The sequence below is a fragment of the Gorilla gorilla genome, chromosome 9, assembly GCF_029281585.2.
Source record: "Gorilla gorilla gorilla isolate KB3781 chromosome 9, NHGRI_mGorGor1-v2.1_pri, whole genome shotgun sequence".
In the NCBI taxonomy this organism is placed as follows: Eukaryota; Metazoa; Chordata; class Mammalia; order Primates; family Hominidae; genus Gorilla; species Gorilla gorilla.
The window spans coordinates 119,679,769-119,707,196 of NC_073233.2; the positions used below are offsets into that span (position 1 = coordinate 119,679,769).

Sequence of the window (27,428 nt, forward strand, 5' to 3'; positions counted from 1 at the left end):
ATGAGCCACTACGCCTGGCCCATATATTAATTCCTACTGTGCGTGGTTTTAACATAGTCAAAATAAAACTAATCCTCACTGGGTTTCCCAAAGTCTTCTTCTAAAGTTTTCAGAATAAACATTCTGGGATATTTGGCCTGTAGAAGGCAGGTCTCCACACTGAGGAATAGGGCTGGAGTCAGGGAGAAAGGACTTGAGCTCCTTCAGTTTCCAATTTCCAAGAAAGATTTAAAAGCAAGAGAAAATGTCACATTAAGAAAAAGAAAATCAAACTGCTACAATTTATTTAACTTTTTCTTTCACAGGAAATATAAGTATGTAATGTAAACACCGACACGTGAAATAAAGTACAAGGATCAGGAAGACAAGTGAATTGGACAATACTCTTGCTTTAACACTTTACTGCTTCCTGATTTCATTTGCAGCATGAATCACCTGGTTATACAGACTGGCAGAAGTAAAGGCAACATTCAGATTTACAGATACACCAGAAAGCCTCTGAAATCCAACGATGCCATACGGAAGTCTGATCTTTCTGTTGCAAAAAAAATTAAAGCTGGGCACATGTCCATTTATCCATTTACCCAAGGCATTTAATGTAGGAGCATAAGAATGCACTGATTAACACGTGAGCTTTAATATGCTTGTGGAGGCCAAGATTAAATTGTACCTCTTCTCCCTCTTCAGAGAAAATAAAATTAACCAAATTAAAAGCAGAGCTGCCTGATACTAGCCAGAAGACTACATAATCACAGTGAATTCTTATTTCAATAAATCCCAGGAAATGCAAAACACAATAAATGATTGCCATTGGAGCTTTGCCCAAATGGTCACCGTAGACCTCATGCTGCAGAATCATATCGGGTTTTCAAGGTTCTTTCCTAGAACTCCAAAGTTGGAAAAATGACCCAGATAAATGGTTGGGATAAAGACCCATCATGATTTAAAACAAAGGGTCTATTTCCAAACTTGAAATTTGGTAATAAAGAGTATGGGCTGCAATTTTCTGTGATTATCTCAAAAAATTAAAATAACCTGTCTTCTTTCTTATCAGATGACACCTACGAGGTAGGAGGTAAATTTTGGTAATAGATGCCTACTGTGCAGACTGGTTCAGTAATGGTACTCAGCATCACAAGATTTGGGGATTCAGATAAGGCTGCTTTAGAGCTAGAAATCAGAGAACCATGCATTTGCCAAGTATACCTACTCCCTCACTCACCCCACGATCAAAGGCTATTAAAAATTATCTGGGCCGGGTGCGGTGGCTCATGCCTGTAATCCTAGCACTTTAGGAGGCCGAGGCGGGATGATTACAAGGTCAGGAGTTTAAGACCAGCCTGGCCAACATGGTAAAACCCCACCTCTACTAAAAATACAAAAATTAGCTGAGCACGGTGGTGGTGTGTCCCTGTAATCCCAGCTACTCAGGAGGCTGAGGCAGGAGAATTGCTTGAACCTGGGAGACAGAGGTTGCAGTGAGCTGAGGTCGTGCCATTGTGCTCCAACCTGGGCGACAGAGCAAGACTCCATCTCGGGGAAAAATAATAATAATCTGTAGTCCCACATCCCTCTATACTCCACAATCTATGGAGAAATAAGTATCTTGCATGCTTCCTCCTTTTGGCAAGCAGAACAGTCAGTGCTGGCTGAACACTGCTTTTTTGAGGGAGAAGTGCTACTCTGAGCAGGTGTGTTGAAACTGTTTTTCCCAAGCAAAGCTATCCTTCCTATACTAAAAAGTGATGGAGATTTTTAAAAATGTGTTTATAAAATATCACATGAAAACACCTTCACAACAAAAAACATTCATTTCTATATTCCTTACCTATAACATTTGGCACAGTGTTCTGCCATGTATTGTGCTCTCACTAAAGACATACATAGAACAGAGAGATCCAAAATCAGGTTTTAAAAGTGATAGGAACTGATATTTCCAAGGAATCCCTGCATCAGTCCTGGCCTTTCTTTGCGCTATATTATAATTAAGGTATTTAAAAAAAAAAAACAAGATGATAAAACAGATAAAACAGCATTATACTACTGTGATTAGAAAAAAGCCATTCATCACAGATGGACCTCCATTCCTGGATTCTTATTTACCTCTGCGAAACATAGAGGGCCTTAGCTACTGTGAAGAACAGCACATTATTACTGCAAGTAAGGCAAATGTTTCACTTACAATTCTCCGTCCTGTAGTCAGATCACATGTGCTAGTTTTACACTGGAAAATAGTAATCAAGAATTGAGAATTAAATGCCAGAGATCTTTCAAGCAAGGGGGAGCCCAGTCTATCTTCACACACTCCCCATTTATTGTTCTGTACTGTCTAGACCTATTACCTCTCCAGCGCTTCAACTCCGTCTCTGATATTCCTGCAGAGGAGATCTCAAAGAGGAGCTTTTTAATATTGTAACTAGCCATTTCTTCTGTTATCACTTCTTTTCTTCTCTCTTGGCACCAGTTCCTATTAGAATGCCCTTCTCTTTGAAAATGAAAGATGGGGCTGGGTGCGGTGGCTCACGCCTGTAATACCAGCACTTTGGGAGGCTGAGGCGCGTGGATGACCTGAGCTCAGGAGTCCAACACCAGCCTGGCAACATGGTGAAACTCCAACTCTACTAAAAATACATAAATTAGCTGGGCATGATGGCGCATGCCTGTAATCCCAGCTACTCGGGAGGCTGAGGCATGAGAATTGCTTCAACCTGGGAGGCAGAGGTTGCAGTGAGCCGAGATCGTGCCACTGCACTCCAGCCTGGGTGACAGAATGAGACTCTGTCTCAAAAAAAAAAAAAAGAAAAATGAAAGATGGAACTTCTGAAAAATAGATTCATCCTATTTGCAGATATTCAGATCAGTTACCCTTAGGGAAATAAGGCACCTATAATGTGACCCCAGATTGACTACAGGAATAGTACTGATATTTGGATCCTGTGTGGCTGCAAAAGAACATGACTTCTAAACAGAAGCACTACTTTCCTGCCACAGGTCAGGCTGCATCACACAGCACTGCTGTGCTGGTCTAACACACAGGCAGACTGGAGGCTCCAAAGAACTCAAAGAAATACAGACACAATTCTTCCTTAAAATAGAAAGTTACAATATCAGTTAGGTCTCTGGTTAACCTCATCAGTCCTTTCAAGTAATGTTTTCATGGTTGAGTGAGGAATATGGAGGAGCAATAGATGAGAGTAAGGAAACCTAGGTTCCAGTCCCAGCTCTATTACTTACTGGCTGTGTGACCTTAGGCAACTATCTTTACCTCCCCTCACTCCCCACCCGCAGCCTGTTTCCTTATCTGTAAAATGGGGATAAAAATCACCTGCCTTGTCTACCACATGTTGTGACTGTGAGGATCAAATGAGATGCTGTGAAAGTGCCTTGTAAACTGAAGTACTGACTGTAAAGGCTTTTAAAGTAATAGTATACACATCACATTTTAATTAGGTCCTTATCATTGCCTATTTGACTAGAAGTGCCCCATGCAGGATGTGCCTCACAACAGACAGAACTAAAAAATAGGTGCTATAAATATACACTGATCCTTTTCACTGGGGGTGGTTAAAAACAAAGGAAAATTCTTAATTTCCTCAGCAGTGGCCTCAGATTACATTACTTAAAAATGTGATGTCATCCAAATCTATCAATTGATAGAATTTTCTCCAAATATGTCCTATACAGTTGTAGTTTTGTCTGTTGATATCTTCACATGGAGGAGTCTAGAATTCAAAAAATAGCATGCTAAAACTGAACAAAAAAGCAATACAACCTTATAGTTACAGTTGGTTGTAAAGGAAATGAAAATTAGAGGCATCATTATAATAAAATTAGGTCACAGTTCCTCAAATGGTCGCCTTTTTCCTGAGATAGCTCCAGGACAGGGTCCTAGTCCTGTGAAGTGCTTTAAAGAAGCTTAGTCTTGCTGGAGGTGAAAAGGACATGTGGGTTGGCAACTAGGCTGTGTTCATTTTCAGCACGAGGATTTCAACAAGAAGGTCTGCTAGGAGCTGCCAAACAGCTTTGGTGGAGAAGCCCATATGGCCTAAGAGAGGCTTGCTAGTTCTCAGATGCCAGGCCAGAGTGTGGAGAACAGCTTATCACAGCCATCCAGTACCAGGATTTTCAATTCTTCCTGTAAGTTGGTTCTGCTCTTCTCCGGTCTAGTAAATAATTGAACAGAGGAAAAACAATGAGATGTGGAGCAATATATCTATCTGTGCTTTAGGGCCTTTCTCTGCCTAGCTGCAAAAAGTTTACATGCAGAACAGAGACACACACAGGGAGCAAATGTGACTTTGATTAGACTTTGAAACAGACTTTGACTAGCCCAGAGCACCCAGATTCCAGTATTCATGTCAGAAGACCTTTATTACAAATGTTACAGGTGATGACTTGCAGGGAGTCAGGTCACTGGAATCAATAGTTAACAAGATGGTTGTCCTTTGGGGCCACAGGTGTGTTGCTAACCTCCACTTTTCTTCCTGATTTGCTTTGCTTTCCGGGGTTTGAGGATGGTGTAGTTTACATACACTGTATACTGATCTGACAGGAAGGGGACATAGAATGCCCGCAGCAGCTTTGAAGATCTGAAAAACAAGGTTAAAAAAAAGAATTTTATCACTTGGGAGAATTTACTAATGGTACTGAATGTGATTAAAATAAATAAACTAATCTGTAGTAAGGATTATATTTTATTCAAGTGGCACAGAAAAGCCTATTACTTCGGTACTAGATCACGATAAAAGACTTAATCAAGGCCGAGTACCTTGTCACCTAAACGAAAATTTATTATTGTCCCTAATAAGCCACAGTATATCCTTCAGAATAGCTCTAGGTCTTCATTTTGCATTAGAATGTGCCATAGAAAAATTCCAGGTCAATCAAAGGACTGCTATTGCTGAAATGAATTCTTAACACCAAAATGGTTTCTGCATCTAAGAAACTGTAGAGATGCCAAGTACTCAAATGACCTGGACTCCAGCTCTAAGTTTTCCTGGAGAGGGCAAGAAAACTACGTCTTGGGTACCTGTGCATAGTGTTCCAGTATTGTCTAAGTCAAGGAAAGAGTCTACACACAAGTTCATGTTGTGACAACATGTCCCTGGTAAATTATAATATATCTACTTATTACTGAAATATAAGAACTGAAAACCTAAATTTCTCATGAATTTCTGAAGAATGTGAAAAGTGCTTATACTTTTAGATATATTATCAGCCGGGTGCACTGGCTCACGCCTGTAATTCCAGCACTTTCGGAGGCCGAGGCAGGCAGATCATTTGAGGTCAGGAGTTCGAGACCAGCCAGACCAACATGGCGAAACTCTGTCTCTATTAAAAATACAAAAAAATTAGCCAGGCATGGTGGTGCATGCCTGTAATCCCAGCTACTTGGGAGGCTGAGACAGGAGAATTGCTTGAACCTGGGAGGCGGAGGTTGCAGTGAACCAAGATCATGCCTCTGCACTCCAGCATGGGTGACAGAGCGAGACCCTATCTCAATAAAAATAAATTTTTTTATTATTTTATTTCTTTTTTTGAGACGGAGTCTTGCTCTGTTACCCAGGCTGGAGTGCCGTGGTGCGATCTCGGCTCACTGCAAGCTCTGCCTCCCGGGTTCACGCCATTCTCCTGCCTCAGCCTCCTGAGTAGCTGGGATTACAGGCATCCACCGCCACGCCCGGCTAATTTTTTTGTATTTTTTAGTAGAGACGGGGTTTCACCGTGTTAGCCAGGATGGTCTTGATCTCCTGACCTCGTGATCCGTCTGCCTCGGCCTCCCAAACTGCTGGGATTACAGGCGTGAGCCACCGCACCTGGCCAAAAAATAAATTAAAAAAATAAAAAATAAAAATAAATATATGATTTAATCCGTTTGATAATCCTGTGAGGAAGTGGCATTATTATCCCTATTTTATAAAAGGGAAACTAAGGCTTCAACTTGCTCAGGGTTACACAGTAAGTGACAGAGGCCTCATTCAAATCCAGGTTTGATTCCAGAGTCTGTACTCTTAACCATTATGGTTTATCATGCATCCCAGGAATAGACTAACAGGATTTATCATTTCCTAGAAAAAGTTGTAGTGATAGTTTTAAATTCTGTATGGAGTATTACTTCCTGACTCTGATTTCTGAGTCTGAAAATCAAAAGTTGGCCTAGTTACTGCCATCCTGAATGAGGTAGCTGAAGGTGTTCCACTGGCAGTCCTTTTCCAAATTCTAAACTTGTAAATGTCATGTCAACGTGGCATTTGTACTGGCAGCCTACCCTTGGGTTTGGCAGACTCCTACAATGCCTGCACACAATGACACTGTGCTTGGCATGCACACCTCTTAGAGATTCTTCCCAACTAGGACGCTAGCAGTGCCCTGTGCTCTGTAAGATTCACTTCACTTCAACAGTGAACTCTATCAAGGGCTTTGATAGAGAAAGGAGGTTTGGAGAAGAGACATGAGACAAAGCAGGGCTCCTATAAATAAAATGAACAGGAAGAGGAAGCATCTACCCCAGTCAAGGAGAAGTTAATGGCCAGGCACAGTGGCTCAGGCCTGTAATCCCAATATTTTGAGAGGCTGAGGTGGGAGGATTGCTTGAGCCCAGGAGTTTGAGCCCAGCCTGGGCCACAAAGTGAGACCTGTGTTTACAAAAAATGTTTAAAAATTAGCCTGGCAGGGTGGCACGCACCCGCAGTCCCAGCTATTCTGAAGTCTGAGCTGGTAGTATGGCATGAGCCCACAAGCCCAGGAGGTTGAGGCTGCAGTGAGCTGTGATCATGCCACTGCACTCCAGCCTGGGTGACAGAGTGAGACATTGTCCAAAAAAAAAAAAAGTTACTCTTTTCATCTACACTGCACAAATAAGGTGAAGGGTAAAGGGTAGAACAGAAAGATGCAAAATAGAGCAAACTCCTACAAGCTTTAGTAAAGAAAGTATAAAACTAACAAGTGTAATTTCCATTCTAGTTGACTCTACAATAAAAGCTTCATTAATATAGTCATTGTATATTTCTGGTCAACTCAGTCCTTTGTATAACCTCAGGGTCCAGTGGACCCAATTTTAGTTTTCAACTTTCTTTTTTTTTTTTTTCCCAAGAGACAGGGTCTCACTATTTTGCCCAGGCTGGCCTTGAACTCCTGGGCTCAAGCAATCCTCCTGCCTCGGTTTCCCAAACTATTGGGATTACAGGCGTGAGCGACCTCGCCTGTCCCAGGTTTTTACTTTCTTTTTGTAGCAATTCCTTACTATTTGGGAGGATTGGTAGTTTGTAATTTTATTCTTTTTAGAGTCTTCCAAAGAACAAAGATAAATTATACTTATTTTTATTTATTTATTTTGAGACAGGGTCTTGCTCTGTTGCCCAAGCTAGAGTGCAGTGGCATGATCATAGTTCACTGCAGCCTTGACCTCCTGAGCTCAAGCAATCCTCCCACCTCAGCTTCCTGAGTAGCTGGGCTACAGGTGTGCCTGGCTAATTTTTTATCTTTTGTAGAGATGGGGTTTCATTATGTTGTCCAGGCTGGCCTTGAACTCCTGGGCTCGAGCAATCCACCTGCCTCAGCCTCCCAAAGTGTCAGGATTACAGGCATGAGCCACCATACCCAGCCTATAAAATAACTTAAAAATAGGTTGGACGCGGTGGCTCATGCCTGTAATCCCAGCACTTTGGGAGGCCGAGGCCACCGAGGTCAGGAGTTCAAGACCAGCCTGGCCAAGATGGTGAAACCCCGTCTCTACTAAAAGTACAAAAATAACAGCGCGCCTGTAATCCCAGCTACTCGGGAGGCTGAGGTAGGAGAATTGCTTGAACCTGGGAGGTAGAAGTTGCAGTGAGCCGAGACTGTGCCACTGCACTCCAGCCTAGGTGACAGAGGGAGACTCTGTCTCAGAAAAAAAAAAAAAAAACAAAAAAACTTAAAAATATAGAAAACAAAGAGGGTCAATTGGACTGAGATAGTAAGTGGTGATGACTATTTTCCTGGTAGGCTGATAGATCATGTTCAAAAAAATTTTCTGGTAATTTCAGAAAATGATTTATTCTGATTCCACTCAGGAGTTGGAAAAAAAAATTTCCTGATCACTAGGTGTGAATAAAAGAGAAAAAAAAAGAATAATAATAAAAAAAACTATCTTGGTCTGCACTGGGGATATATTATCATCAAAAACACTAACTAGCAGCCGGGCGCGGTGGCTCACTTGAGGTCAGGAGCCCAAGACCAGCCTGGCCAACATGGTGAAACCCTGTCTCTACTAAAAATACAAAAATTAGCTGGGCATGGTGGCGGGTGCCTTTAATCTCAGCTACTCAGGTGGCTGAGGCAGGAGAATTGAACCTGGAGATGGAGCTTGTAGTAAACCAAGATTGCACCACTGCACTCCAGCCTGGGTGATGAGGCAAGACTCTGTCTCAAAAACAAAACAAAACAAAATAAAACACAGACTAGGCAGGTGTTGTGGTATGTTCCTGTAATCCTGGGTATATGAAAGAATTGCTTGGGCCCAGGAGTTCAAGGGCAACCTGGGCAAACACAGCAAAACCACATTTCTGAAAAATAAAATAATTAAAAAAATAAGTGGCTGGACTGAAATAGAAGAAGGACTACTATGCATTATTGTTGTGTTCAAAAGGCAAGCTAAAACAAAGGTAAAAAATAAAAGAGATTGGGAGAAAATGCAATATATGTACCAGACGATTTGCATCTAGACTATATAAACTGTTCCTGTGATCAGTAAGACAATTCCACAGGAAAAAATGACAAAAGATATGATTACAGAAGAGAAATGCAAATGGTTGATAAACATGAAATAATGATCAATCTTACCAGCAATCAGGGAAATGCAAGACTAGACACAATTTTCAATAATCAGGTTTGGAAAAGTTAAAAAGCCTGACAGTCTCAAACACTGATGAGGAATCAGGAAACAGATATTGCCAGTGAAAGTGTAAGCCTGCATAGCCACTTAGAAAGGCAGTTTTAGCAGTACCAATTAAAACAAAAATTATGCAGTCTCTATGATAGAGCAGAGGACTTTTACTTTGTACTTTACACCATGTTATTCATTTATTTGCTTGTTTCACAAACAATCTACTTGGTTTTCCATTTGCTATGATTAAAAATTTCAAATATATATGAGTAGGCAAATTTATTACTTATAATAATGTTTTAAAACCAGTAGACAAATTTTTAAATAAAGGAAACCTTCGATTTTCAAAAACAAAAAGCAATCAAACAAAAAAATCAATGTGCCTACTATATGTAAGCATTTGTGTGCTGGCTCTGAAGATATATAAGTCTCTCTTCTCAAAGGGCTAATAAGCTAATTGGGTAGAAACAGATTATGAATGATACATCATCATAACTTAGCATATGGTAAATTCTAAACAGCTGACACAGAAGTTCAAAGTGATAATGCAAACATTCAGGCGGGAGGTCAAATGCTGACGGCTGGGTAGGTAGGTGTATAAGCAGCATTTAATAAACATGTAGCACATCATTTCATATTATTCATCCAATATTCCAAGGTACGCTAAGCAGGAAAAGCAACTTGTCTAACCATAACCAAATCTACAGGCATCTCAGGTTAAATATGCTGTGCATTCAGCAGCAACTAGAGGTGGGCTGAATAAATCCCAAACTCTCTCATTGCCTACAAAGCCCTAGGAGATCTAGCCCTTGCCTGATTGTTCCACCTCACCTTGTGCAATCTTCCTCCCGGACCTCTACACTCCGGCCACACCAGGCCCCTTTCAGTTCTTCAAAAATACAAGTTCCTCCTACCTTAGAGCCTTTGCATATGCTGTTGCCTCAGCCAGGAACACTCTTCCACCCTGTTTTTCTCATGACTGAGTCCATCTCATTTTTAAAGTCTCAGCTTAAAAGTTACCTCCTTTGGCCAGACACAGTGGCTTACGCCTGTAATCCCAGCACTTTGGGAGGCCAAGGTGGGTGAATCACTTGAGGTCAGGAGTTCAAGACCAGTCTGGCCAACATGGTGAAACCCCTAAAAATACAAAATTAGCTGGCTGTGGTGGCGTGCGCCTGTAATCCCAATTGTTTGGGAGGCTGAGGCAGGAGAATCGGTTGAACCCAGGAGGTGGAGGTTGCAGTGAGCCAAGATTGTGCCACTGCACTCCAGCCTGGGTGACAGCGCGAGACTCCGTCTCAGGAAAAAAAAAAAACCTCCTTTGAGAGGTCTTCCAACAATCCTAGGAAACCCTAGGTTTCCACCTCTCACTTCTTTTCTCTCAGTGCACCTGTGTGTTTCTTCATTCTACAATTCACAATTTGTATTATTTATTTGTTGGTTAACTAGTTTATTATCTGCCCTCCCCCACAAAACACACCCACATTCTAGGGGCCATGTCTGTTTTATCTACCAACATGTGCCTGGCATATAGTAAATGCTGAAAAACAAATGTTGGATGGATGGAAGGAAGGATGAATGGATGGACTGCTGAAGACAGCGAGAGAGGGATATCACACATATGAGATATGAGTTTAATTCAATTTAGTTTAACTACAAATGAATGAGCTCCATGTCAAGCAATGGGTTAAATGCCAGGAACACAATGATGGTTCCTCCTACTCTCAATGAGGAATTCAAAGTCCAAGTGAATTTGTGGTTTGGAATAACCATCTTGCTAAGGACAAACATGGGTCTGACTTAGCTACCTCATGAGATCCAAGAAACATCCTGATTTGCCAAGCTCCCTCAGTGCATAATCAATCACAAGAAATTCAGCATCAAATTCTAAATAATGTATTCAGGAAATAAGGAGGCACTTCTAGTTAAGCCAGAACACAAAACTACAAAAAAGGTGAGAATTACATAGAAGGAAAAGCTAAGAAGGATCTATTTATTTAACATCAGAGTGTGGCACTGGAAAAAAATCCTTTAGAAGACAAACCTCCTTTTCTCCTGCAGATTCTGGCTGTGATCTTTAATAGCATTATCTATCTATAACACACAAAGCCACTAACTAATTTCTTCCAGAAGATGGAATCAGAAAGCAGCCAATATATGCTTAGGCCCATTCTCACCTCTAAGCTGGGATGGGAATATATTGTAATTTCTTTTTTTTCTTTTGAGACAGGATCTCACTCTTTCACCTGGGCTGGAGTGTAGTAGTGTGATCCCAGCTCACTGCAGCCTTGACCTCAAGGGTTCAAGTGATCCTCCCACCTTAGCCTCCTGAGTAGTTGGGACTAAGGTGTGTGCCACCATTCCCAGCTAATTTTTTACTTTTTGCAGCGACGGGGTCATACTATGTTGCCCAGACTAGTCTCAAACTCCCAGGCTCAAGCAATCCTCCCACCCTGGCCTTCCAAAGTGCTAGGATTACACGTATGAGTCACTGCACACGGCCTGTGATTTTCTTTTTAACTAAAAGAACAAGCTGGCTTGAATTCTTCATTTCTAACATTCCAGCTGCTGTTCTAGATTATTTTATCATCAAAAGCTTTAATATACTAAGCATAACTGGGGCATTTTGAATTGTTGTATTGTTATTGAAAAAAGGAAATCAAATTGGTAATTTGCCTTTATAAAAGGAAAGAACGGGCCGGGCATGGTGGCTCACGCCTGTAATCCCAGCACTTTGGGAGGCCGAGGCGGGCGGATCACAAGGTCAGGAGAGCGAGACCATCCTGGCTAACATGGTGAAACCCCGTCTCTACTAAAAATACAAAAAATTAGCCAGGCATGGTGGCGGGTGCCTGTAGTCCCAGCTACTTGGGAGGCTAAGGCAGGAGAATGGCGTGAACCTGGGAGGCGGAGCTTGCAGCGAGCCCAGATCGCGCCACTGCACTCCAGCCTGGATGACAGGGTGAGATTCCAGCTCAAAAAAAAAAAAAAAAAAAGGAAAGAGCTGTTGTGCACTGGAATGACATGTGCATGCACACATTTACACACATGGAAACAAAGATCAGACTGATTCACAGACAACACTAATGCCTATCAAAACTCATACAATAATGTCTGTAATAAAGTGAAATGCCAAAGTACTGCCCTAGGGCAGCACAGGCAGCGTGATTCAGGGAGACATAAATATGTGCCTCTATCATGGAAACTGAAATACTTCCCCTCCCAGTGAGAAAGTCACTCAAGTGATTCAAGGATGAAACAGATCTGGGCAAAGCAATTGCCTGCACAGCATAATTAGCTCACAGCTCAGAATGTTTTCTAATTCAATTACTGGCCCTATCTATCAGGGCTGAGGAGCATTCGGCTGTGGAGATTTAAATCTGCTCTTGCTGACGTCAATGAATGACTGGCTGCCAGTCCCTGATGTCACCAGTTCAGCAGGCACAAATGGAGATGCTGGGTCAATTTTTCATTTTAAGAAGAAAACATCCTAGTATCCAGGTTTTCTTTCTCTTTTAAAAGACAGGATCTTGCTCTGTTGCCCAGGCTGGAGCGCAGTGGCATGATCACAAGTCACTGCAGCCTCGACCTCCCGGGTTCAAGTGATCCTCCCTGATCTGTCTCCAGAGTAATAGGACTACAGGTATGTGCCACCACACCCAGCTAATTTATTATCATTATTATTATTTATAGAGACAGAGTCTCACTATGTTGCCCAGGATGGTCTTAAAGCTTCAAGCAATCCTGTGGCCTCAGCCTCCCAAATAGTGGGACTGCAGGAATGAGCCACCATGCCTGGCCCACATCTTGTCCTGTCTTCCTTCTCCTCTCTTTTCTTCTCCCCTCCTCTCTTTCTTTGTTTTTCTCTTCTCTTCTCTATCTATCTATCTATCTATCCATCCACCCACCCATCCATCCAAGCATTAATATCCCCTGTAAACCTGTAATCTAAGCCCACTGCCAGTTATCTTTCCAGCCGCAGCTTTTTCAAGCTAGTTTCTTTCTCTCTTGCATGTAGCTCACCTTTCAGCGAGAGATTTTCTACAACCTTTAGTGCAGAACTTGGCTTTTGCAGCTATCTTCAGTTCTGAAGAGAATCTCAGAATTCCTTCAAGACTTAGTGATAGTCAACCTATAGTTCCACATCAAGCAATTTAAGCACATCTCAAAAAGCTGGTATGGAGCAAAAATGTGACTGTTATTTAATAGTTTTTAACAGGAAATGCGGTGAGAGACATTATTCTAATGGTAACTAATGCAAAGGTGACTTACAACCCTGTTATCCAAAAGAGGAGTTCCATGCTGTATGTTATACTCCACCAGTCCCTTGAGGATGGAATTTCATCTAACTGCTCTATCTCTAGTTTTTAGGAAAGTGCCACAGAAAGTCCTCAATAAATAGTCTGTGAATGAATGAGCGCCTATGCTCTGACTCTTAAACCAGAGCATCTGGTTTACCTCCCACCCTTCTTACAATATTCATCTTCCACAAGGAAAAGGAAATATCAAAAATAATCTAAAGTTATTTTTTCTGTTCTCTTCCTAAGCAATTCAGTCCTAAAGCCATTACGTGGGGCAGAGCAAAGCAGAAGTCTAGAGTGGGGAGCTGGGGGGCTGTGGTGGCTCACGGGATGTCAGAGTGCAAGGGGGCATGGAAGGCGTGTTGCTAAAGAAAATATACTGCAAAAGGTCCCATAATTGTATAATGGCAATATACCCCACAGGTGGCCGTTTACACAGAATTTGCTGAATCAGCATTATCCATGTGACCAGTATGATATTTTACTTTCAGCAGGCATGTTCAACAGACCCTTGATGTTCAATAAATATTCATGATTTTGACTATATGGAGCAACCTCCAAAAATACATTATGTGTAATGACTAGGAAGTTTACTGAGGCACAAACTGGAATCGTGGCATCGTGAGACTGGTATACAGAGTGGATCATTCCACTGATTTGTGGCCTTGGCCAACATCTGGCATAACATCATAACCTTTTGATCAGTCATCTTTAGCAAATATTCAGAATGAGGAACTGGGGAAAAATGCTATTAGGCAACTGGCCATTTTCTGACCTCAGTCCCATCAAGGTTGCTGGAGAAATGCTCTTCACCAGTCTTTTTTCCCATCTCACAGCTACTTAGATATAAAGGTACTCTATGTCCCATTCATCAGTCCTGTGGAGAGGATGCCAATGTTCGAGAGAGTTTTCGTCCCTGCTCTTTGGACCCTCATTTGGGCTTCTTTTATGTGACAAATAGAAGGATTAGGGGTCACATCAGCAAATGATTCTGGTAAGCTTTACAGAGATGAAATAAACAATGAGTATGCCTTAAAATAATTCAATAATCTTTATTTTACCAAATAAGGGCATCAGAAGCTTCTGAAGAAAACCTCATACCATCTTTTTTCTCTTTAGTATAAATCCAGTTTTAAGAATGTGAAATACATAATCAATACATATTTTCTAAGACTCTATAATGTGCTAGGAGTTGTAGAGAATCAACATGTAATGTGGTTCTAACTCTCAAGGAACTTGGAACAAAGACCTCTGATGATGCTGCCTGCTTAGGCTAAGCCAGCTAAAAGCAGTGGTGGTCCTAAAACATGTTACATGCTCTTCAAACCTGAGAGCTTCTATGGCATGGACTTAGAGAACAGATGGTCTGTAAATGGTTTCTTTCTAGAGAACTCATTTCACAACAATGGAAAGCAGACTCTCTAAGCTTCAGAAAAATAAAAAAAGGTTTATTCTTCTTAAAATGTCAGCAGATCTTAATGATTAAGCAACTGAATAATGGCAAAACACCATGTGTTTTGAAGCCAAATCTGGCCTGGGGTAGCTCTGCCAGACGAAGGGTCTCAAGAAAGTATTCTGGGAGAATACAAGGAGGAAAAGCCAAAAACTGATAGACAGTGAAACAGAAAGTATAAGAGAATAAAAGTTGATAAATACCAAAGTATAGAAACTCTGATCTCTTCTTCCTGCTTCTCAGTATTCTTGGCATCGCTGAGGAAGCCAAGGGCACCACCATGATTGACATACAGGGAAAAAACAAAAACACTTCAATTACTGCTTAGGAGGGAGAACTAATTCTATCCAAAGGAGGGAAGCACCATCTGAAGCATGTCAAACTTGGCCTGCAACCAAATTCTGCCATGGGGTGGAGTCTCCCCTTCCACCTGGGTAATAAGAAGCTGCAGATGGAAAAAGCCTGCTGGACTACTGCATGTACCATATGCCTCTTCTGTAAGAAATCACCTTTAAAAAGAAAAGTTTCAAAGTTTATCCAATTTGGATGGAGAATGGCATTGCAAGATAAGTAGTGGCTTTAAAGCATGTCCATACTTCTTTGACACTCCTCCCATCAACAGGGGAAGTCTACTTCTTTTCCCCTTGAGCATGAGCTATTCAACTGGCTTGCTGCCAATGAACAGAATGAGGAGGAAGTGATACTGTGTGACTTCCAAGGCTAGGTCATAAAAAACTATGCAGGTCTTGAGATGCTTACTCTTGGAAGTCAGCCACCATGCTATAAGGAAGCCCAAGCCACATAAAGAAGACACATAGGTGTTCTGGCTGACAGCCCCAGCTGAGATCTAGCCAAGAGCCAGCATCCAGACATATGAGTGAGAAAGCCACTCAGCTGCCTCCAACCCCAGCCACTATCTGATGGCTAATGCATTACAGATCCTGAGTAAGAACTGGCTAGTTGAGCCCATCAACTCCCAGAACCATGAGAAGAAACAATAATCAACTATTGTCGTTTTACGCCACTAAGTATGGATGACTGTTACACAGCAATAGCTGGAACAAATGCTTCTGGCTAATTTGCCCTTTACAGTAATCACTCCAGTCGTCTTATCTTCCATAGAGAAATAGTTCTGCTTATGCTGGAGCTAAGGGCTGGCTCCCTTCAACCAGATTACTCTCTACAACATAGGACAAAAATGAATATAAGTGCAATGGACTCTGTAGGCCTCAGAGCTGCTGGATTCACCTCTTAGAGGGTAAAAGGAGAGCCATGGTCTTAGTAAAGTCCCCAGAATAGCTAAAGTTCAGTGGCCACTGAGAATCCTATGCTAGGCACTGAAAGAACATAATAAGCGTATATGTTATCAGCACAGTCCCCAACTTGCCCTTTGACTAGAAAAGGCCCCTCTCCTGCCATACCAGCTAAAGGTTCAACATCTAACTCCTTATTTGTATTTACTCTTCATCTATAATTGCCTGGCCAACATGGTGAAACCCTGTCTCTACAAAAAACACAAAAATCAGTTAGGCGTGGTAGTCCATGCCTGTAGTCCCACCTACTTGGGAGGCTGAGATGGGAGGATGGCTTGAGTCCAGGAGGTGGAGGTTGCAGTGAACAGAGATTGTGTCACTGCACTCTAGCCTGGGCAACAGAGCAAGACCCTGTCTTGAAAAGAAAAAAATAGAGAAAAATAAAATCTCACAATCCCCAAACTAAAGGTGAAAGCAGAGCAAGCAAGACAAAAGGGACGTATAATGAAGGAGGACAGTGGGTGGAAAGTGGCTGTGCAAAGCACTGACAGGGCCTCCCAACTTGTTTCCGAAGCTACAAACAAGCCCTGTTGCTCATGAAGCCAACTCCAATATCCTGGAGAGGCATTTCCCACCAGACTCCCACAACCAAACATCTCTCAGCACACTTAGATAGGCACCCACCACTGAGCTGGTGATTTATTGCAACACTCTCCCTTCACTCCTCTCTGGGGACTCTCAGAGTAGGCATTACATCTGCCCACTTGTCAGCTATTTCATTCATGTAACAATTATATCATGCTTCAAAGAAAAAAAAATCTTTTATTTTAGAAAGTATGTAATATGAGATGGCCACAGAGTAACAAATGTGTCTGGTCTAAAAAGTGATATTGTCAAATAGTTTAGACTCTGTATCCTAAGAGTTTGATAAACCTTTATAAAATTAGCCAGAGAGACATGGCAAACTCAGGGAATGGAAGTTGCAGTTCTGGTACTAGTTGTGTGAGCAGGGACTAGAACGTGGTGATTAAGATCTTATGCCTGGATCTTCTCTCAAACTAATGGGGTCTGGGGTTTGTAGGCCTCTAATAAGGCAAAGAGGCAGCCAATTAGGAAAAGAAGTGAACGAACATCTGGGCTGTCATTCTCCCAAATGGTCTAATACCACTTAGCCTTATTTAGTAAGTACTTCTCCATCACTCCAACAATAAGGATGTTGCTTATCTTGCAACAATTTCAACAGGCTTCTTCACACATTCACAGACATGTGGAATTCCTAAATTTGCCCCAATCACAAAATTGTCCCAATCATCTTTAGGTTGCAACTCCCTGAAGTGGAAACTCCAATTACATATAACTCACAGTATAATTTTTTTTTTGTTTTGAGACAGTCTCGCTCTGTCACCAGGCTGGAATGCAGTGGTGCGATCTCGGCTCACTGCAACCTCCACCTCCCGGGTTCAAGTGATTCTCCCGCTTCAGCCTCCCGAGTAGCTGGGACTACAGGCATGCACCACCACGCCCAGCTAATTTTTGTATTTTTAGTAGAGACGGGGTTTCACTATGGCCAGGATGGTCTCAATCTCTTCACCTCATGATCCGCTCGCCTTGGCCTCCCAAAATGCTGGGATTACAGGCATGAGCCACCGTGCCCGGCTGATTCCTTTTTTTTTTTTTTTTTTAAACAAACAAACAAACAAACATGCTGGTACTGCCTTCAAACTACCCTGATTGCTTCTCTTTCAGACTGCTGAGGCCCAATCTAGGCTACAATAATAATAATTGTCAGCAAGTTAAATCAAATAAGTAAACTATGGGCAAATCCACATAGTAAATGGACTGTGGAACAAAGAAAATATATCTATGTATCTTCTTTCTCCTATCCTGCTTTTTGGAACAAGTCTCTTTACTCGGGTCACATTAAAGCAAGATGACCATATATTTCAATTTATCCAGGACAGGACCCCTTTCACTTTCAAAAGACTTCTGATGTGGATGATACATTATAGATTACCTTACATAAAAGCAAATTCAAACCAGCCAAAGAGGTAAATAGAACTTTTTGATGCCGACTTATGGGCCCCTCATCCAACAGGCATTTTATATCTTTCCACTTTTACTCATGATTGCTTCTTGAATTAGGTAAGTGGTTCTTCCCTCCTTACCACCAGTACTTATTTAATCCTACTTTTCTTCAGCTCAAGCACCCCCTCCTTCAGGAAGCCTTCCAAGTGTACTGTAATCTCCACAGGTCCCTCCTTTCTTTAAAGTTCTAGCACATGATTTGGTGCCTCTATGGTCTTAACACTATTTTCAAGTTGTTTTCATATGTGTAGGTCTTCCTGCAAAAGTTGTAAGTTATTCAAGTGTCTAATCACTTCCTTTATGTGCCTTAAAGAATCTAACTCTAGGCCAGGCGTGGTGGCTCACACCTGTAATCCCAGCACTTTGGGAGGCTGAGGCAGGCAGATCATGAGGTCAGGAGATTGAGACCATCCTGGCTAACATGGTAAAACCCTGTCTCTACTAAAAAATACAAAAAATCAGCCAGGCATGGTGGCACGCGCCTGTAGTCCCAGCTACTCGGGAGGCTGAGGCAGGAGAATCACTTGAACCCAGGAGGCAGAGGTTGCAGTGAGCCAAGGTCATGCCACTGCACTCCAGCCTGGGTGACAGAGCGAGACTCCGTCTCAAAAAATAAAAAATAAAATAAAATAAAAAAGAATCTAACTCTATAACAAGGGCATACCAGATATTCAGTAAATACTTTCTGATCTCCAAACCTGCCTAACCAGCTGACTTAAGAACATACCAGGAAAACTCCAGGTGTCTCCCCACTGCTCACTCCTCTTGCAACACCCTGTACTTTCCCCTTACAACACATAACACATTTTGTAATTACCTATTGATTTGTGTGGCTATTTGTTTAAGGTCAGCCTCACCATTGTATCGTAAGGTCCAAGAGGACAGCGACCTGGTATGTACTGTTATTTATCCCTGTCTACCTATGATTTATCATAGTGCCTGGCAGTGTTCAATAAATATTTGCTAACTGGAGATGAGTGATGGGTGGACAGACAGACAATGGAAGAAAGAACAAATGATCTGAGAAAAATAAACCATAAAAAAAGCAGGGTTAAATTTTAGGAACTTAAACATTTGAGAAATTAACCTACTTACATTTCTAAACCAATCATGTGGCTATGTGTCATAGGCCTATTAAAACCTTTTTCTTTTCTCAGAAAGAGCTAGAGAATAGCGAGGTGTGCAGCCCCATCTTATCTAGGGTCTAAGACGTAAATGACCATTATATATGAATGGACCATTATTTCTCATTAATATATAAATTGCTAAAGTACAAAAATCATTGTTTCAAGATGACAGAGGAACTTTAATTGCTCCAGTAAATAAGTTTGAAGGCATTTCAAGATTATGCTCACAAAAGCATTTCATGCATCACCTCAGCTCTGAGGCACACAGGCTCTGACAGTACAGTCTACCTTAATTGGCCCAAAGTCAGCAACATCATATGTCATGGTGCTGACAGACAGAAACTGCTGTGGCAAAATTGGCTGTGGCATCCTGCTGTTTTTGCAGTTAGACCAATATATACTAGAACATGCTGAGGAAGATAAATGTAAAGAAAATCAGCATAATTCTGGAACCCTAGACAGCCTGCTGATTAATTAAAAGGCTTAACATTTCTATAATGTTTTAGAATGTAAACGGACTTTCATATATTCAATCTCATTTAATTCTTATAACAATCCCAGAAAATACATAAAATAGTTACTGTTTTACTGATATAGAAATTTTGGAATCAGAATGGTATGAACAGCAAGTGGCCAGGATTAAATTCACAGGTCTTCAAACCTCATGCTGTCTTCACTATACTTTACACATGAACTGTACCTCTTCAGCTCTTTACCCAAATGATTCTTTCCTTCTTAACAGGTGGTTGTGAAAATCATGCCCTGAACACAATTTATGGGAAATGAAAATTCTCTGAAGGCATTCCCCTGTTACCAGGAAGGTTGTTTGAGATCTGCTGTCCCCTCAGAGCTGGGGATCTTTCCAGGCCCAGGTCTCATGTTGTCACAGTTTTCTCAAATAAAAAATGAAGGCACAATAGAGCCCTACCCCCAAATACTATAACAAACAACAAGCCAGGTACCAAAGAACACATGTGATGCTGAGAACTTCCTACCATCACTGTTGCTTCTATCTCTCCAGCTGTCTCCTATTACTACTGCAGTTCTGGCAACGTTTTGAACACCCATCCATGATCCTACCATCTTCCACTGTCTCCCACTCTCCCAGTGCTTTCCCCTAACTTCCCTCCTTACCAACTTAAGGTCATGGTTACTCATTAGATCACTTCCCTGCAGAAACCTTCGGCTCCCTTGTTCCTTCAGGCTGTGTTGAACTTTCTTAACTAAAGCCCAAGCCCCTACACAAAGATGTGTGGAGAAGGTTCATAGCAGCATTATTCCTAATAGCCAAAAAGTATAAATGATTGAAATGTCCATCAGTTAGTGAAGGATTAAACAATGGAACAGTATTCAGCAATAAAAACAGACAACTACTGATAAATGCTATAACATGAATGAACCTCAAAAACAGGCTGAGTGAAAGAAGCCAGACACTAAACTCCACATATGATTCCACTTATATGAAATGTCCAGAAAAGGCAATCTATAGAAGCAGAGAATAGATTAGCGGGATGCCCGGAGACGGCAGTGGGAATGAGGTATCTTACTGCGGTGATAAAAATGTTTTAAAATTGAACTGTGGCAATGGTTATACAACTTGGTAACATTAGTAATAATCATTTAATTGTATACTTTAAATGGATGAACTGCATGATATGTAAATTATACTGCAATAAAGTTTAAAAAAAAAAAACACCCCAGTTAAATTTACCTGTTTCGTGCCTCACAGTGAAGCTGTAACTATACAAAAGTGAAGAAGAGAAAAAGCAACTACATGGCCCCGTTTAAGGCTCCAACGGGTTCTGGATCCTGTCTTCCAATCACACTATATTTCTGTAGCTTCTGTGTCTCTCGCTCTCCTCAATTATTTCACACCTTCTTTCTCCTCAAATCTCTTATCACCTCATCCCTTAAGCTCCTTTCTCAGCTGATAATCCCACTTCCTACTTCACTGAGAAAGGCAAGGCCATCAGAAGAAAATGTCCAGATTCCTACCATCACACTCCCCAAAATGCAATACTTCAGGATAAATTTAGCAACATTCATGGATAGGAATGACTCAATATTGTCAAGATGTCAATTCCTCCCAATTTGATCTATAGATTAAATAAAATCTCAATCAAAATCCCAGCAAGTTATTTTGTGGATGTTGACAAACTGATTCTAAAGTTTATATGGAGAGGCAAAAGACCCAGAATCCACAAAATAATATTGAAGAAGAACAAAGTTGGCCAGGTGCAGTGGCTCATGCCTGTAATCCCAATACTTTGGGAGGCTGAGGTGGGAGGATCACTTGAGGTCAGGAGTTCGAGACCAGCCTGGTCAACATTGTGAAACTCCATCTCCACTAAAAATACAACAATAGCCAGGCATGGTGGCACGTGCCTGTAATCCCAGCTACTCAGGTGGCTGAGGCAGGAGAATCGCTTGAACCCGGGAGGCAGAGGTTGCAACAAGCCAAGATCACAGCACTGCACTCCAACCTGGGTGACAGAGTAAGACTCCATCTCAGGAAAAAAAAAAAAAAAAGAACAAAGTTGGGGGATTGACACTACCAAACTGCAAGACTTACTATAAAGCTACAATAATCAAGACAGTGTAGTACTGGAGAAAGAAAAGACAAATAGGTCAGTGAAACAGAATAGAGAGCCCAGAAATAGATCCACACAAATACAGTTAACTATAAATCTCTGACAAAGGAACAAAGGCAACACAATAAAAAACAGATAGTCTTTTCAACAAACGGTGCTGGAACAAGCATGCATCCTCATGCAAAAAAAATTTACTTAGACCCAGATCTTACACACTCCACAAAAATTAACTCAAAACAGGCCACAGACCTAAATGTAAAAAGTAAAAGTATAGTCTGGGCATGGTGGCTCAAGCCTGTAATCTCAGCACTTTGGGAGAGCGAGGCGGGTGGATCACTTGCGGTCAGGAGTTCCAGACCAGCCTGGCCAACATGGTGAAACCCCGCCTCTACTAAAAATACAAAAATGAGCTGGGCATGGTGGTGGGTGCCTGTAATCCCAGCTACTCGGGAGGCTGAGGCAGCAGAATCGCTTGAACCTGGGAGGTGGAGGTTGCAGTGAGTTGAGAGTGTGCCACCGCACTTCAGCCTGGGTGACAGAGTAAGACTCCATCTCAAAAAAAAAAAAAAAAAAAAGAAACAACAACAACAAAACTGAAAGTATAAAACTCCTAGAAGATAATACAGGAGAAAATCTAAATGAACTCGGGTTTGGCAATGACTTTTTAGATACAACACCAAAGGCATGATTTATGAAAAAAGAATTGAGAAGATGGACTTCATTAAAATAAAATATTTCTGCTCTGTGAAAGACACTGTCAACAGTGAGAAGACAAGCCACAGACTGGGAGAAAATACTTGCAAAAGACATATCAAATAAAGGACTGTTATCCAAAATATACAGGGAACTCTTAAAACTCAACAATAAGACTGGGTGTGGTGGCTCATGTCTGTAATCCAAGCGCTTTTGGGGGCTGAGGCGAGAGAACTACTTGAGCCCAGGAGTTAGAGGTTACAGTAAGCTATGACTACACCACTGTACTCCGGCTTGGGTGACAGAGCGAGACCCTGTCTCAAAAACAAACAAAAAACCCAACACTAAGAAAATGAACAACCGGATTAAAAAATGCCCAAAGACTTAACAAACACCTCACTGAAGAAGATACTCAGATGGCAAATAAGCATATGAAAAGATGCTCTGCATCATATTAGAGAAATGTAAATTAAAACAACGATGAAATACCACTACACACCCATTAGAATGGTCAAAATGCAAAACACTGATAATCCCAAATGGCTGCAAGGATGTGGAGCAACAGGAACTCATTCATTCATTGCTGGTAGGAACGCAAAATGATACAGCCACTTTGGAAGACAATCTGGCAGCTTCTTGCAAAACTAAACAGACTCTTACCATACAATCCAGCAATCATACGCCTTGGTATTACCCAAAGGAGTTGAAAATGTATGTCCACACAAAAACCTGCACAGGGATGTTTATAGCAGCTTTATTAATAATTGCTGTCATGGGCTGTTTGTGTCCCCTCAAAATTCATATGTTGAAGTCTAAACACTCACCTATGTGATGGTATTTGGAGGTGGGCCTTTGGGAGGGAATTAGGTCAAAAGAGTGGAGCACTCAACAATGGGATTAATGTCCTTATAAGAAGAGGCTAGAGAGCTAGCTTGTCTTCTTGCAGCTATGTGAGGATACAAGTCAGCTGTCTGCAGCCAGAAAGATGGCCTTTACCAGAACTTGACTATACTGGCATCGTGATCTTGGTCTTCCAGCCTTCAAAACTGTGAGAAGTAAACGTTTGTTGTTTAAGCCACCCAGTTTATGGTCATTTGTTATAGCAGTCTGAACTAAGACCAATGTCAAAACTTGGAAGCAACCAAAGATGTCCTTCAGTAGGTGAATAAACTGTGGCACATCCAGACAATGGAATATTATTCAGAGTTCAAAAGAAATAAGCTATTAAGCCATGAAAAGACTCAGAAGAAACTTAAATGCAGCTTGCTAAGTGAAGAACTCAATATGAAAAGCCTATATGCTGTATGATTCAAGCTATATGACATTCTGGAAAAGGCAAAACTATGAAGACAGTAAAAAGATTAGTGGTTGTCCAGGAATGTAGTGGGGGAGAATAGAGCATGGAGGTAGAGCAGAGTTTTGGAGCAGTGAAACTATTTCACATGAAACGGTAATGGGAGACACATGACATTATATGCCATAGAACTGTATAACACCAACGGTGAACCCTAATGTAAACTGTGGGCTTTGGATGATAATGATGTGTCAATGTAGGTTCATCCATTGCTTTTTTGTTGTTGTTGTTGTTGCTGCTGTTTTGAGGCAAGGTCTCGCTCTGTCACCCAGGTTGGAGTTGGAGTGCAGTGGTGTGATCTTGGCTCACTGCGACTTCCGCCTCCCAGGTTCAAGCAATTCTCGTGTCTCAGCCTCCTGTGTAGCTGGGACTATAGGTGCTCACCACCATAGCCAGCTAATTTTTTTTTGTATTTTTAGTAGAGACAGGGTTTCGCTATGTTAGCCAGGCTGGTTTCGAACTCCTGGCCCCAAGGGATCCACCTGCCTCAGCCTCCCAAAGTGCTGGGATTACAGGTGTGAGCCACCGTGCCTGGCCACACTAAAAATTTTTTTTAAAAAGATAAAAAATCTCTAGTTATCACTTTTCCTGACACCCACCACCAGATATAGCCCTATCTCCCTGCTTCCCTGTATAGCAAAACTCTTTCAAAAGACTTGTCCATATTTGCTACACCAATTCTTCTACTATTCTCACTTCAACCTTTCTAATCAATCTCCAGTCCCTACACCCCCACCCACTTCACCCAAATTGCCTTTACCAGTTGCCAAATCTAATGGACAGTTGTTATTCTTCATTTTACTTGATTTATCAACAGCTTCTGACACAGGTGACCACTCCCTCCTCCTGAAAACATTTTCTTGCCTTAGCTTCGAGGGTACTCTCCTCTTCTGGGTTTCCTACTACTTTACTAATGATTGCCCTCAGTCACCTTTGCTGGTTCCTCCTCTTCTCCCTAATCTCTACACACTGGAGTTTCCCTGGCCTCATCTCGTCCCTAACTTCATTCTCTCCTTTGATGATCTCATCCAGTCTCATGTTTTTAAAAAATATCATCTAAATGCCAATAGTTCTAAATGAGTCTGAGTCTCTAGCTCAGACTTCCCCCTTGAACTCTAGACTGTATATCTAGCTGCCTGTTCAATAATTCTATTTGCCTGGCAACTGAACAGTTAAGTTTGACTGATATCAAACTTAACAAAGCTTATCTCTCACTCTACCCCTAAAACTGTAAAACCTGTTCTACTTGCAGTCTCTCCCATCTCAGTTAATAGCAATTTCATTTTTCCAGTTGCTTGGATCAAAATCCCTAGGATCATCTTTGACTCCTTTCTTTCACACCTCAAATTCAGTGCATTTCTCTATATCCTCAGCATAACCACCGCTCACTTATCTCCATTGCCCTCTCCCTGATCTGAAGAACCCTCATCTCTTGCCTGGCCTATTGCAATAGTGGCTTAACTGGTATCCCTGCTTCTATTCTTACTTACTACCATTTATTCTCAGCACAGAACTGAAAATGATCCTTTTAAAATAAAAGTTATATCAAGTCTCTGCTCAAAACCCTACAGTGGCTCCCCATTTAATTGAGAGTAAAGGCCTTTCAATAGCCTACAAAGCTCTTTATAACCTGCACTCTCACCCCTACTGCACTCTGACCACACCACCTGCTATTCTTCACTCTTGCTCAGCTCCAGCCTCACTGGCCTCCTGTTTCTTCCTTATGCCACAGCCTTTCACTAGCTGTTCCCTCAGATGTCCACATGGTTAATGCCCTTACATCTCTCAAGTCTTTGTTTGAATGTCATCTTTTCATTGAGGCCGACTCTGACCACCCTAGCTCAAAGTGTAACCCCCAGCTCTAGTGGAACTCTCAATGCTCCTCTTAACCCAATACATTTTTTCCTTGCATTTATCATCCTCTAATATACTATATAACTTATTTTCTTGTATATTATATGTCTTCCCTACCCACCTCCAAACAATAAGCTTCACTAGGAGAAAGATCTTTGTTTTATTCACTATATGTCCAAATCACCGAGAACATTGCAGGCTCTCAAAAAAATTTGTTAAGGGCCAGGTGTGGTGGCTTACGCCTGTAATCCTAGCACTTTGGGGCCGAGGTCGTGCTACTGCACTCCAGACTGGGAGAAAGAGCGAGACCCCGTCTCAAAAAAAAAAAAAATTTTGTTAAGGCTGGGCACCATGGGTCATCCCAGCACTTTGGGAGGCTGAGGTGGGCGGATAGCTTGAGCTTACGAGTTTAAAACCAGCTTGGGCAATATGGCAAAACCCCGTCTCTACAAAAAATACAAAAATTAGCTGGGAGTGGTGGCAGGTGCCTTGGGAAGCTGAGGTGGGAGGACTGCTTGAGTCCAGGAGGTAGAGGTTACAGTGAGCTGAGATTGTGCCTCTGCATTCCAGCGTCGCGACAGAGTGAGACTATCTCAAAAAAAATTTTTGTTGCTGTTGTTAAGAGGAAGCACTATTTCCCATTATGTAGAAATGGCACTCCTAGAAATTATGTATCAGATACTTGAGGGAATGGCTTCAGGCTACAAAAAGACTTACAAGATGAGAGTGTGGCTCAAGAGCCTACATTTGAGAATCACTCAAGAACTCAGGTGCCTCTTGACTGCCCTCCTCTCCCCAACCGTCCCTTCCTTGCCAGTTATAATTACCTATAAAGTCACTGGAGAGACTCAGTCTAAAAGCACAATGACCTGCCTGGGCACCTGCAGCTCACCAAACTCAGTTTTGGCCTCACTTCTATGACCAAGCTAGTGACCTGGTATGCAGGTGAGCATCTCAGCCTTCCTGCTAGTCCAGCTCTAACTGAACTCATTCAGAACAACTGGATTCTTGCTTACTCATGAAGAACCAGCCTTATACCTCAGTTTCAGTAATTAGGGACCCATGCCTTTCTCTCCATATTTCATTTCCTGTCTTGGTATCCTGATCAATATTCTGTTTCCTCAGGCTTACACCTAGTACCTGTGCTTACTTCGTCTTTCTGGAGTCCTGTCCTGGGCCTGGGCCCAGTACGTTTCTAAGCCCCAGACCTGACTCTTAGGACCAGGTCCTCTGTCTTTTGCTTCCTTCCAGACCTCCTGGCTCCTGGGCTCTGCTCACCAGGCCTCCCTGGATCTCCTTAACTCCAACTGTCTGTTTACCTGGACCTCTGCCCTCAGACACCTTGACCCCTCCAACTCCTCTTCCCCATTACTCCCTTATCTGAATGCCTGATCCCCTCTTATCATTAATTCTGAGACCTTTCTGAAGAGCGAGTCAAGCCCTGGTCCATTTGGTCTCTCTATTTAAGACTGAATAAGGCCTATCTCAGCCCTGGCTGAGGCTTGAGCCTGAAAATAATGAACATGAACTTCTAGTTCCTCAAAGGGCATAGTCAATCTTCCTAACAGTGTCAAAATGCTCTCAGTTAAGATAGCTGAAGTTGGTTGCCAAAAATAATCAGTGTCAAACACTTGTGCTTTCTTCAGCAGACCTATCTGCTTTACTTGGATGCTTTCACTTGGGCGAAACCAGAATATACTTTGCATTCTGGTGCCTCAAAAAAGAAATCTTTTAGATTTCTCAGGAAACTGGGCCCAAATAAAAAGAAAATGATGGGCCGGGCATGATGACTCATGCCTGTAATCCCAGCACTTTGGGAGACCATGGCGGGTGGATCACCTGAGGTCAGGAGTT

The 27,428-nt window shown here is 41.9% G+C and overlaps 1 protein-coding gene across 7 annotated transcripts in view; it reads right to left on the bottom strand.

Annotated features, from left to right (window-relative positions):
• Window positions 1–267: 267 nt before the first annotated feature.
• Window positions 268–27,428, bottom strand: part of ALG9 (ALG9 alpha-1,2-mannosyltransferase) — a 97,390-nt gene continuing 70,229 nt past the window's right edge. For all 7 annotated transcript variants that reach the window (XM_019036650.4, XM_055355502.2, XM_019036649.4 and 4 more), the window contains 2 exons: window positions 4,471–4,589; window positions 268–4,163 (listed from right to left, as the gene is read on the bottom strand). In XM_019036650.4, the coding sequence (XP_018892195.3) occupies window positions 4,126–4,163; window positions 4,471–4,589 (157 nt within the window). In that variant the 3' untranslated portion in view covers window positions 268–4,125. The remainder of the gene's footprint in view (window positions 4,164–4,470; window positions 4,590–27,428) is intronic.